The 11,115-nt window shown below is 53.7% G+C and overlaps 1 protein-coding gene across 1 annotated transcript; it reads left to right on the forward strand.

The window, feature by feature from the left end:
- Window positions 1-55: 55 nt before the first annotated feature.
- Window positions 56-6,704, forward strand: CHCHD4 (coiled-coil-helix-coiled-coil-helix domain containing 4). Its single transcript, XM_061397245.1, has 3 exons — window positions 56-241; window positions 4,871-4,969; window positions 5,649-6,704. Exons 1-3 carry the CDS (start codon window positions 220-222, stop codon window positions 5,939-5,941), a joined length of 414 nt encoding a protein of 137 aa, XP_061253229.1. The 5' UTR covers window positions 56-219; the 3' UTR covers window positions 5,942-6,704.
- The last annotated feature ends 4,411 nt before the right edge of the window (window positions 6,705-11,115 follow it).

The raw sequence follows: 11,115 nt of genomic DNA on the forward strand, positions 1-11,115 counted from the left end.
GTTCCTACTGCCTGGGGCGTGGCCGCGAGGCGCGCAGCCTGCCGGGAAATGTAGTTATCGGCTGAGAGCGCCGAACTGGAAGCGCCGAGGCAGGCGCGCGGCGGGCAGGCCTGGGGGGCGGGCCCGTGCAGGCCTCCGAGCCGCCCTCCCCGCCGCGGAGAGGTCACGGCGTGAGGCCGCCGCCGCGATCGCCGCGAGGTCGGAGCGCCGGGCTGCATCATGGCCTACTGCCGGCAGGAAGGTAGGAGGGCGGGCTGCGTGGAGACGGCCTCCGAGGCCCTGCAGGGGACACGCGGTCCGTGCAGCGCCCCCACTGAGGGCGCGGGGCACAAGTTCTCGGGAGGAGGGTGCGGGTTGGCGGCGGGGTCGCCAGCCCCACTTTTCGGATGAGAAAACCGAGGCCCGCGGAGGAGCAAGGCCGTCCCGGGTCGCCGAGAGACTCGAACCTGGATCTCGGAGGGAACAGCACTTGGGGAGACTCGTAAACTAGGCCCGGGGGTTAGGGCGGCACGAGTGCGCTGCCTGAGGCTGGTAACGGGAAATGTGCTGATTACTAATTATGTTGCTACGCCGCTCGCCACACACCACGTGTTCCGGTTTGCACCGCCTCTAACTGTCCCGGAAGGTCGCCCCTCGGTGGGCGCGACGCTGGCGGTGGGAGTGCCGCCGGCGGGCACGGGCCAGGCCCTGCGCCAGGAGCCTTGAGTGGCCTGTCTCGCAGCGACTTTACTAAGTCAGGCCCTGCTCTTAACCCAAGAGTAAACCAAGACCCTAGAGGTGACTTGCTTGAGCCACGCGGCCGGCTACTCGCGGAGCTGGGGTTGGAGCCCCGCGGTCTGATTCCAGAGCTTCCCCGTCTGGTGCCCAGTGGACTCCAGGGAGCCCTCCGCTGGGAAGACATCCCGCAGAGAAAAACAAAAGTTGGTCCCCGCTTGCCAAAAGTTGGTCCCCGGTTGCGGTCTCTCACCTAGGAAGTCTCCAGGCCGCGGTCCGAGTGTCTGCCCGCGCAACCACGAACTGTCCCTGAGCTGACACCCAAACCCTCCAGGCCCAGTTGTCCAGTCTTGTAAAATGAGAAGTTAGTCTTCATTCATTCCGCAGATATTCATGAAGCACCTTCGCCATGTCAGGTGAGGGGGAGGGAGGATATCTGAGACTATGAAGTTACAGAGAGACGTGGAACTCCCTGGAAATTCTCCAGTGAATACTCCAGCTCCCTCAGTTATTTCAGGAAATCCTGAGCCCAGAGATGGAGGTGACCTGCCCAAGGTCATGTTTCAATTAGGAGAAGCGTGTTAAGCTTCAGCTCACAACTCAATTTAAAATGCTAAGCCTTTTTGCCAGTGGCCTTCCCTGGTGGTTCAGATGCCAATGCGGGAGACTGCAGTTCGATCCCTGGGTGGGGAAGATCCCCTGGAAGAGGAAAGTGAAAGTGGCTCAGTCCTATCTGACTTTGTGACCCCAGGGAGTATACAGTCCATGGAATTCTAATAAATGGCAACCCACTCCAGCGTTCTTGCCTGGAAAATGCCATGGACAGAGCAGCAGTCCATGGGGTTGCAAAACAAAGAGTTGAACACGACTGGGCGACCACGCAACAATTTCCCAGTACCCCATTCTGCCTCTGGAACCCTCCTTCCCTGGGTTGCAAAGCCATAATGCTCAGTGATGTTTCCGAGAAGTAGTTTCCATTGACTGATATTGAACTCTGCCATGAGCAGAAGTCCTCTGCCCTCACCAGCTTGTTAGAGAGTAGGTCTCTAGTTTTTTATTTCATTGTCCTGAGTCTAATGTACTCCTTTATGTAGCAGATTTTTTTTAGTCTTTTGAGTATAATGAGGCTATAATCCTCATTCTTGTGGGTTTCTAGGAGTCACATGTTATCTGGGAAGCAGAGGTAAGTGTTCAGACCCATATCTTTTCCTGGATCAAAGATCTCTTTCTTTCTTTGGGGATAAGAATGAAAAGCACTCACTTTAGGCCTTGCCTGGTTTTTATCTATCCAGGCCACTGTCCCCTCAGTGCCGAACTTCTTGTTTTGCTATCCATGGATTCTTTATGCTTCCCATGGGACTTAGAGAACTGATCCCAGCTCCTTCCTGATTAAGGCCTATGTGACTGAGGCCTGACCTGGCTCCTGCTGGTCTCTACGCACCAGTCACTGTGCAGCCAGGCTGGCCTCTGGCTATTCCCTTTGCCTGGTGCATCCCTCCCCCAGCTCTTCTCACGGCTGCTTCCTCATCCTTTAAGATTCAATGCAGATGCCACCTCCTCAGTGAGGTCTTCTTCGGCCTGTGCGTCTTCCACATCCTAAACTCTCTGAAATACCTGGTGTATTTTTGTCCTCTTTCGGCTTGTTTGCGTTGCAGCAGGCTGAGAGCATTAGATGGGCAGTGTCCCCGCAGCATTACCCAGTGAACCGGTACACAAGGGAATCACTTGCCCATGCACTTGACTTCGGGGGTCCGCCCCCTGCCTTGGGGTCGGAGGCCGAAGCTGGTCATTCAAGGTGTTAGGCAGCATGGACTCAGGCCGGCTCCCTGGCCCAGGGCCACACTGCTCCTGTCTTTGTTCCCCCTTTTCTAATGCTGGTGCTGCTCTTTCCTGTTCCGTCAGCAAACAGTTACTGAGCACCTGTGATGTGCCAGCCCTGATCACATGGCAGAGGCAGCTGGCACAGGTGGGTAGTCTGCCTTGTGGCCTGGTGGAGGCAGTGGAGGGGGCAGGTTGGATGTTGCAAGAGATGATGTGTTCTAGGGGAAACGAGACCACCCAAACAAGGTTTGATTTTGTTTCCTGTAACCTACTTCATGGTGAGAGCCATCTGTCCTCCATACTCAGCTGGGCCTGGGATCTTCATGTCTGAATTCAGAGTTCATTTCCCCATTCACTTTTCCAACAAATACTGATTACTCACTATGTCTCGGGCACTGTACTAGGCTCTGAGGTACTGCAGTGAATGGAACAGATACATCCTTGCCCCTGAGAGCTGACATTTCAGTCGGGGAGATGGATGGTAAACAGATATGTAATTGTGGGTGAGAGAAGGCGGGTTAAGGGCAATGGGGACAGATGAAGGAAGATGCCATCTGAGCAGGAGGTCTGAAGTCAGGGAGAGGTGGCTGTGAGGTATCTGAATACACTCCTGGACGACAGAATGGCCTGGCAGGTCCCCGAGGTAGGCGTGTGCTCAGCGTCTCCGGGTAGAAGCAAGGAGACCCTGAATGGAGGGAGCGGGGGTGGGGGTGGCGTCCTACAGGTGAGGGATGCGGGTCTTTCTGGATGGACTTGAAGGCAGAGCCCGCCGGGCGGATGAGGGAGGTGGAGAGAAGGACGGCAGTCAGTGTGACTGCATAGAGTACAGCTGCGGATCCGGGCGTCGGCGTGTCTCTCCGCTCCGTGCTTCCTCTGTCCTCAGCCAGCCCTGAGCTCCTGCTTTCAGAGCCTCCGGCGCCCTGACTCTCAGTCCTGCCAGGCTCTGGCTGGGGAGTGCCCCTTCTGGGGACTCTGCGGGCACCTTTCTTCAGTCTTTCAGGGAAGAGCACGGCTCTACCCGTTTTCCCACTTCCAATCCTGACTGACATCTCCAGCCCCGTTCTCTCTTCACAGAGATGTTTGTCATTTGATGCCGCTGAAAGAGTTACTGTGTTTTGAGCAGAATTCCAGGTGCAAGTAGAAACTCAGTTCACCTCCTTGTTTTCCCGATGTCTCTTGACCCTTGCCCGAACCAGGGAGGGAAGTGGGCTGAGCTGGGAGGTGCCTGAGCGCACACAGCTGTTGTGTGCTTGTGCCCCGATTTGAACCCCAGTCTTGAGCCTCTGGGATGCTGATGGCACCGGGAGCCAGAGCCTCCCAAGCTGGCCCTACCTCTCCCGCGCAGGGCCGCGCTCGCACTCGTCCTGCAGATGGTGTCGAGCCCTGACTGTCAACTGGTCTGTTCAGCCAGCATGGCCATCGAGCACCGGGGCTGGAGATATAAGATAAGTCACTGCCCAGGCTTGGACCCCTTGGCTCTGGGCCTAACACCAGCCTCCGCACTGGGCTGGGCCTGGCTGAGATCTTGGTAAACAAAACTGTCAGAGCGGAGCTGAGCAGTCGTGTCAGCTCATGTCTTCTGCTTAGCACAGCACTTCTGTGGACTGCTTTCGAGTGTTCTGAACTCTGGCCGGAATGACCGAGGTCTTTAGGTTCTTCAGCGTGCCCTGGCTGCCTGGCCTCAGGCCATGTGGGACAAGCCGCCTTCTCTGAGGTCAAGTGTGGGGTGCTGGAGCGGGCCGTGGGCCTGTGTGTGTGGAGTGTCAGCCGCCATTGCTGTCACCCGCCTCTGAAATGGTGTACCGCCCCGCACCTTCCCTCTGTCTTTGCACTGCCCTCTCCTGCACGCCTCTCTGAGCTCCATACGGTCACCCTGGCGCTCTTCGCAAGCCTCTGCCGGAGGAGCCTGGCGGGCGGAGTGTCATCTGAGGGCGCCTGCTGGCAGGTCCCTCGGGGCCTGGACGAGGTGCTCCCAGGCCACGGGAATGAACAAAGCTGTGGAGCCGTGGGAGTTCAGAGCAGGGCAAGACCGCCTGTTAGACATCATCAGACTCGGGGGCTGAGAGCAGCTGCAGTTGAGGGGTTGGGGCGTCTCGTCTCCACGGAGGATGCGCAGTGGCACCAAGACGTGCTGTCTCCCTCTCCCCACTCCAGCCACAGGCTCACGGTGTGCTGGTGCCGCTGGACTGTCCCCCAGGTCGGCAGCGGGTCCCCGGGGGAGCGCATCAGGGTTTCAGAGGGGACAAGCTTCACACAAGGCTTCCGTGGCTGCTTGGGTTCAGGCTGAGCCACAGCTCCTGGTGAAACATGGCTCCCTCTGTTCTCTAAACTCTAGGGAAGGATCGAATCATATTTGTGACCAAAGAAGACCATGAGACTCCAAGCAACGCAGAGCTGGTGGCCGACGACCCCAATGATCCATACGAGGAGCATGGTGAGCGTGGGGGCCGGGGTCGGCGGGTGGTAGTCCGATGTTCCTGGCCGCAGCTGGGTGTTCACCTCGGCCAGCACTGCTCCCAGGACACGAGTGCGTCTCCCTCAGGTGGGAGGGGCTGTGCGCTGACCAGGCCATCAGGCCAAACCTAGGAGTTGCTTCTGAGTTTTGAACAGTTTTCCACTTTGACAAAATGGAGGAGCCTCAGTGCTCTGACACGCCCAGCGCCCCTTGGACACCGTCCAGCCTCGCTTTTTCCAGTCCTCGTGCTGTGCTGAGAGCAGCTGAGGAACAGGAGGGGCTTGAAGGGAGGGTGTGGGGGGTCCTGACCGTCCATGTGGAAGGGGGAGGCCAGGACTCCTCCTTCAAGCCTTTGGACTAAACCATTTCCCCTGTGTAGTCCTGAGCACAGGCACGGCCACAGCCCTAAGGGGTGGCTTAGCACATCCAGCGGAGCTGCACCTGGAGAAAGTCGTCCATGGTGACTTCTCTTCAGCTGAGCTGAGGACGCTCGGTGGGTTTCTGCTGGGAGTTTAAACCCCATCCCGAGGGGGAAGCAGGGCCACCAGCCGGTGCCAGCCAGGCAGCAGTTTGTCTTACCATTATTCCTGTGAGGCCCAGCCTTGGGTTTGCTTTTTCTGAAACCTGTCTCACTTCCTTGCCCATCTTCCCGTCCCAGGACTGATCCTGCCAAACGGAGACATCAACTGGAACTGCCCGTGCCTTGGGGGGATGGCCAGTGGCCCGTGCGGGGAACAGTTCAAGGCGGCCTTTTCCTGCTTCCACTACAGCAAGGAGGATGTCAAGGGGTCGGACTGTGTGGACCAGTTCCGGGCCATGCAGGAGTGCATGCAGAAGTACCCAGACCTGTACCCCCAGGAGGAGGAGGAGGAGGAGGAGCAGCCAGCAGACCCCTTACCGGAAGCTGCCTCCGAGGCCAGCGCAACCAAAGAGGCGGCGGCGTCGAGCTAATGACGGCCGGGGCCCTGGGCTCCAGCCGCCTTCAGAGCCCAGATGAACCTCTCCAAGAAAGTGTCTTTTCCCTCCGTTGTTCTGTGCACTGTAATGTACAAAATAAGTTATTGTGCTGATCGGGGGTCTTGGCCCCTTGCCGTATTTACACTGAAAGATGGGGTTGTGTGTATGTGTGTCTCACATGAACCTGTCGGTGAATGTAGCTGCCACTTTTGAGTTCTCAGATTGTCCTGAATTTTGCCACTTGGAAATAACGTGCTGAATCATCTCAGCAACCAGAAGTCTCTGTCTGGGAGGGACTCTTGTGAGTGAGCTGATTTGTTTTGACTCTTTGTGTTCCTTTTAGTAGATTTTATACCCAGTTGGAAAGTGAAATAGAAACAAAACGTTTTCCCTTCAAATGCTGGGGTGGGGCCATTCCTTGTAAGCAGAGGTGAGTTGATCAGACCTCGAGTATTTGAGGAGGCGCTATGCTTCATTTCCGGTTCCTTCTGGTTTCCAGTTTTGCCTTGAGCTCCAGGTTTTCTGCAGTTAGAAAGCAGAGCTTTGGACCCTCTCAGTGAATCCCTTTGTAAGTGAAAAGAAAGGCTGATTTTTGATGTTCTTATTATTCCCAAAGCTCTGCTCTGGGACCGTGTTCACACTGGTTCTGTCTCAGCCTGTCCAGATGCAGTGCTCCTGAGAGGTGGGGACCTAATCGTTACCAGAGTGGGAGGCAAGAGAGGACACAGTGTCAATTAAAAGGAAAACATGGTTTTTACCTGATTGTGAGTGTGTCCTCTGTTTCTACTAATTAAAAATATTTCTGATACAAGGAAATAGGAATTGTGAAAAACTCAATTGAAATTCTCTGAAGATACCGGTAGATCAGTTTGAGTCAAGTTTTCTGTGTTACATTCAAACAAAGCTCAGGTGATTTTGTCTGTGAGCAGATGCTGTCACATGGGCATTGCTGTCAACGTTTCTGTTGTATTTGTCAGAACTAAGTCACAGCCCACAGTGCCCAAGGGACATGGAGACACAGCACAGGAGGCTGCCTCTGACACCAGAGAGTAAGCCTGCAGGCCCAGCTCAGGGCGAGGGCACGGAAGCTGGAATGGCCAGGTTTGGAAGCCTTGACACCTGGAGAAGCCCTGGGACTTCTTTGAACTGCAGGCAGAGCCTTGCGCGTTTAACAGACATACCGGAAACATTTTGACCAAGACGTCACTGATCTGTGACCATGTCTTGGATCCCATGCATTCCATGCATTCAGGGAACCTCTACGGTCCATGTCCTAGGGACATGGGAAGGTGACCCATCTTGTCCCCAGCTGCATGAAGATACAGTCCAGCCAGGGGTCAGCATTTACTTAAAAGCAGAAAAGTAAGGAGAAAGGCAGATCCCGGGGGCTAGGACAAAATGGCCAAGTAGACGGACCTGACCTCACCTTCTCTCATGAAAACACCAAGATCACAAACAACCGCTGAACAACCTTCGACGAAAAAGGACAGTCTATGTCCAGAGAAAACGGAGCCACTCCGAGACGCGAGGGAGGGGTGCGCTCACAACATAATCGAGCAGCACACCCACTGAGTAGGTGACCTACAGACGCAAAGAACGTATTGCAGAGGTTCTCCCACAGGAGTCAGAGTTCTGAGAGCCTTGGGGGTCTGGCAGTGGGAGGAGGAGCCCCAAGAACATTTGGCTTTGAGGGCCCTAAATCCCATGGACAGAGGAGCCTGGTGGGCTGCAGTCCATGGGGTCGCTGAGGGTCGGACACGACAGCGACTTTACTTTCACTTTTCACTTTCATGCATTGGAGAAGGAAATGGCAACCCACTCCAGTGTTCTTGCCTGGAGAATCCCAGGGACGGGGGAGCCTGGTGGGCTGTCATCTCTGGGGTTGCACAGAGTCGGACATGACTGAAGTGACTTAGCAGCAGCAGCAGGGCTTGATCACAGGAACTCCATAGGACTGGAGGTAACAGATGCCACTCTTGGAGGGCACACACAAATCTGGTGCACACTGGGACCTGGGGGAAAAAACTGACTTCGTAGGAGCCTGGGCCAGACCTACCTGCTGGTCCCGGAGGGTCTTCTGGGAGGTGGGAGGTGGTGTGGCTCACTGCAGGGACAAGGACATTAGTGACACAGGTATTGGGGAGTACTCACTGGTGTGAGCTGCCCTGGAGATTTTGGCGCTGAGACCTAACCCCACCCATCAGACCTTAGGCTCAAGTGCTGGGTGGCCTCAGGCCAAACAACCAACAGAGTGGGATCGCAGCCGCACCCGGCAGCACACAGATGCTTAAAGTCTTCCTGAGCCCTCAGCCACCTCTAAACGATCCTTGACGTGACCCTGTCCACCAGGGGGTCAAGACCCAGCTCTACCCACCAGTGGGCAAGCACCAGTCCCTCCCACCAGGAGGACTGCACAAGCCTCACTGACTAGCCTCACCCACCAGAGGGCAGACACAAGCAAGGGGAGCTACTGTCTTGCAGGCTGCAGCAGGGAGAACGCGAATGAGGCGGCGGAGGAATAGGTGTCAGATGAGAACACGATAAAACCCCAGGAGAACGGCTAAATAAAGGGCTGATAGGCAATCACCTGAAAGAGAATTCAGAGTAATGATAGTAAAGATGATCTAAGATCTCACAAAAGGAATGGAAGCACAGACTAAGAAGATACATGAAATGTTTAACAATGAGCTAGAAGATTTAAAGAACAAACAATTGAACAATAACTGCAATGAAAAATACAGGAGCAGGAATCAATAGAACTAATGAGGCAGCAGAATGGATAAGTGAGCTGGAAGACAATAGTGGAAATCACTGCTACGGAACAGAATAAAAAAATGAAACGACAGTTTAAGAGCCCTCTGGGACAACATTAAACGTACCAGTGTTCACATTATAGGGGTCCCAGAAGAAGAAGAGAGAGAGAACCTGAGAAAAAACTCAAAACAGAAATAGCTAGAAACTTCCCTAACTGGGAAAGGAAATATTAGGGAAAGGAAATAGTCACCCAAGTCCAGGAAGTACAGATAATCCCAGGCAGGATAAACCTAAGGAGGAACACTCCAAGACACATAGTAATCAATTGCTATTAATAAAAATTAACGACAAAGAGAAAAATATTAAAAGCAACAAAGGAGAAAGAACATACAAGAGAATACCTATCAGGTTAACAACTGGTTTTTCAGCAGAAACTCGGGATAGAAGGGAGTGTTGTTGTTTACTTGCTCATTTGTGTCCAATTTTGTGTGACCCCATGGACTGTAGCCGCCAGGCTCCTCTGTCCATAGGATTCTCCAGGCAAGAATACTGGAGTGGGTTGCCATTTCCTTCTCCAGGGGATCTTCCTGGCCCAGGGATCAAAACCCCATCTCCTGCATTGGCAGGCAGATTCTTTTTTGCTGCTGCTGCTAAGCCGCTTCAGTCGTGTCCGACTCTGTGCAACCCCATAGACAGCAGCCCACCAGGCTCCCCTGTCCCTGGGATTCTCCAGGCAAGAACACTGGAGTGGGTTGCCATTTCCTTCTCCAATGCATGAAAGTGAAAAGTGAAAGTGAAGTCACTCAGTCGTGTCCGACTCTTCGAGACCCCATGGACTGCAGCCCACGAGGCTCCTCTGTCCATGGGATTTTCCAGGCAAGAGGACTGGAGTGGGGTGCCATTGCCTTCTCCTCTTTCCTGCTGAGCCACCAGGGAAATCCAATAGAAGGGAGTGGCATAATATATTTAAAGTGATGAAAGGGAAAAACCTACAACCAAGAATACTCTACCCAACAAGGCTCCTGTTCAGATTTGATAGAGAAATCAAAAGTTTATACAGAAAAGCAAAAGCTAAGAGAACTCAGCAACAGCAAACCAGCTTTACAACAACTGGTTTCTGGAGAACGGCAGCTCAAGACCAGCTGACTTGGAGGTGCTAGTTGCCCAGTGGTTTGTGTCAGTTTTATTTTGTGACGTAGGCAAGTACCCCAGCCAGGCTTTTTAGCAGGACACTGGATTTTAAGTCCTCAGGAAGTTATGTGACTGCACACATCTTAACTTAGTAATATTTTAGTAACCCGTATTGTCTCACATGATTAGAAACTATAGACCTCATGTAAAATAAAAGGTTCCTCACTCACCTGGAAGAACCAAAGAAAAGTCATGTGTGCCTGGATGGTTTCACCAATAACTTTCAGGATCCACTGGGTGTGAAGAGCTGCTGGAAGACAGCTGTCAGGGGGCTAAGCAGACAGACTTCCTCCTTTGCTCATCTGAACAGCAGAGAAAGGGGACACTCAGTTCATCGAAACAGGGCAGGAAGAAAACAGAGCCGGGGCCCCCATGAGTTGGTACCTGAATCATTCTACTTTCCTACACGTCTGAAACCTTCCATGGAAAAAGTTAGAAAGGCATAGGCTAAGCAACACTGTTTAACCATGCTGGTGCAGGTTCAGGGCCACATTGCTCCATCCCACACGGTGGTTGCCTGAGCTCAGCTATAATTAACACTCCAAGCTTCAAATCAAGGCTGATGGGAAAGTTGTTTAAAAAGATACTGATCGGGTTGACGTCCCTTTAGTCCCCATTCCTGTCCTCTGCGTCTTCAGATATAATTTAGGCTCTCTTTCCAATTTACCTTTTTATGATATTTTTGGAATTTTTTTTTGGCTGTGCTGGGTCTTCATCGCTGCACATGGGCTTTCTCTAGCTGCGGCAAGCGGGGGCTACTCTTTGCTGCGGCGCGAAGGCTTCTTGTCGTGGAGGCTTCTCTCGTTGCAGAGCACAGGCTCAAGGCACACAGGCTCTGGCAGGTCAGCGCGTGGGCTCAGTGGTTTGCAGGGCCGGGGCTCTGGAGAGCCGGCTCAGTAGTTGTGGCACACGGGCTTAGTTGCCCCGTGGTATGCGGGATCTTCCCAGACCAGGGATCGATTGGCAAGCAGCTCTTAACCACTGGACCACCAGGAAAGCCCCTAAAAAGCTGTGGAAAAGTAAACATAACGTACAGTTCGTCATTTTAACCTTTTTCAAGCCTGTGGCATTAAATCCATTCACATTGTGTAGCCAACATCACTATTCATCTCCAGGACCGTTTCATTTTCCCAAACTGAAACCCTGTCCCCATTAAACACCAGCTCCTCTCCTTGCCCCTCCCACTGTCTGTGCCTATGACTTTGACTCCTCTAGGGACCTCA

This window comes from Bos javanicus, chromosome 22 (assembly GCF_032452875.1).
Source record: "Bos javanicus breed banteng chromosome 22, ARS-OSU_banteng_1.0, whole genome shotgun sequence".
Classification (NCBI taxonomy): Eukaryota; Metazoa; Chordata; class Mammalia; order Artiodactyla; family Bovidae; genus Bos; species Bos javanicus.

Excerpts from the sequence above, each read along its gene's own strand:
- CHCHD4 (XM_061397245.1), top strand. The coding sequence starts at position 220 with ATGGCCTACTGCCGGCAGGAAG. Across the intron at positions 242-4,870 it reads GGCCTACTGCCGGCAGGAAG|GGAAGGATCGAATCATATTT; the intron begins GTAGGAGGGCGG and ends TCTAAACTCTAG. Across the intron at positions 4,970-5,648 it reads TGATCCATACGAGGAGCATG|GACTGATCCTGCCAAACGGA; the intron begins GTGAGCGTGGGG and ends TTCCCGTCCCAG.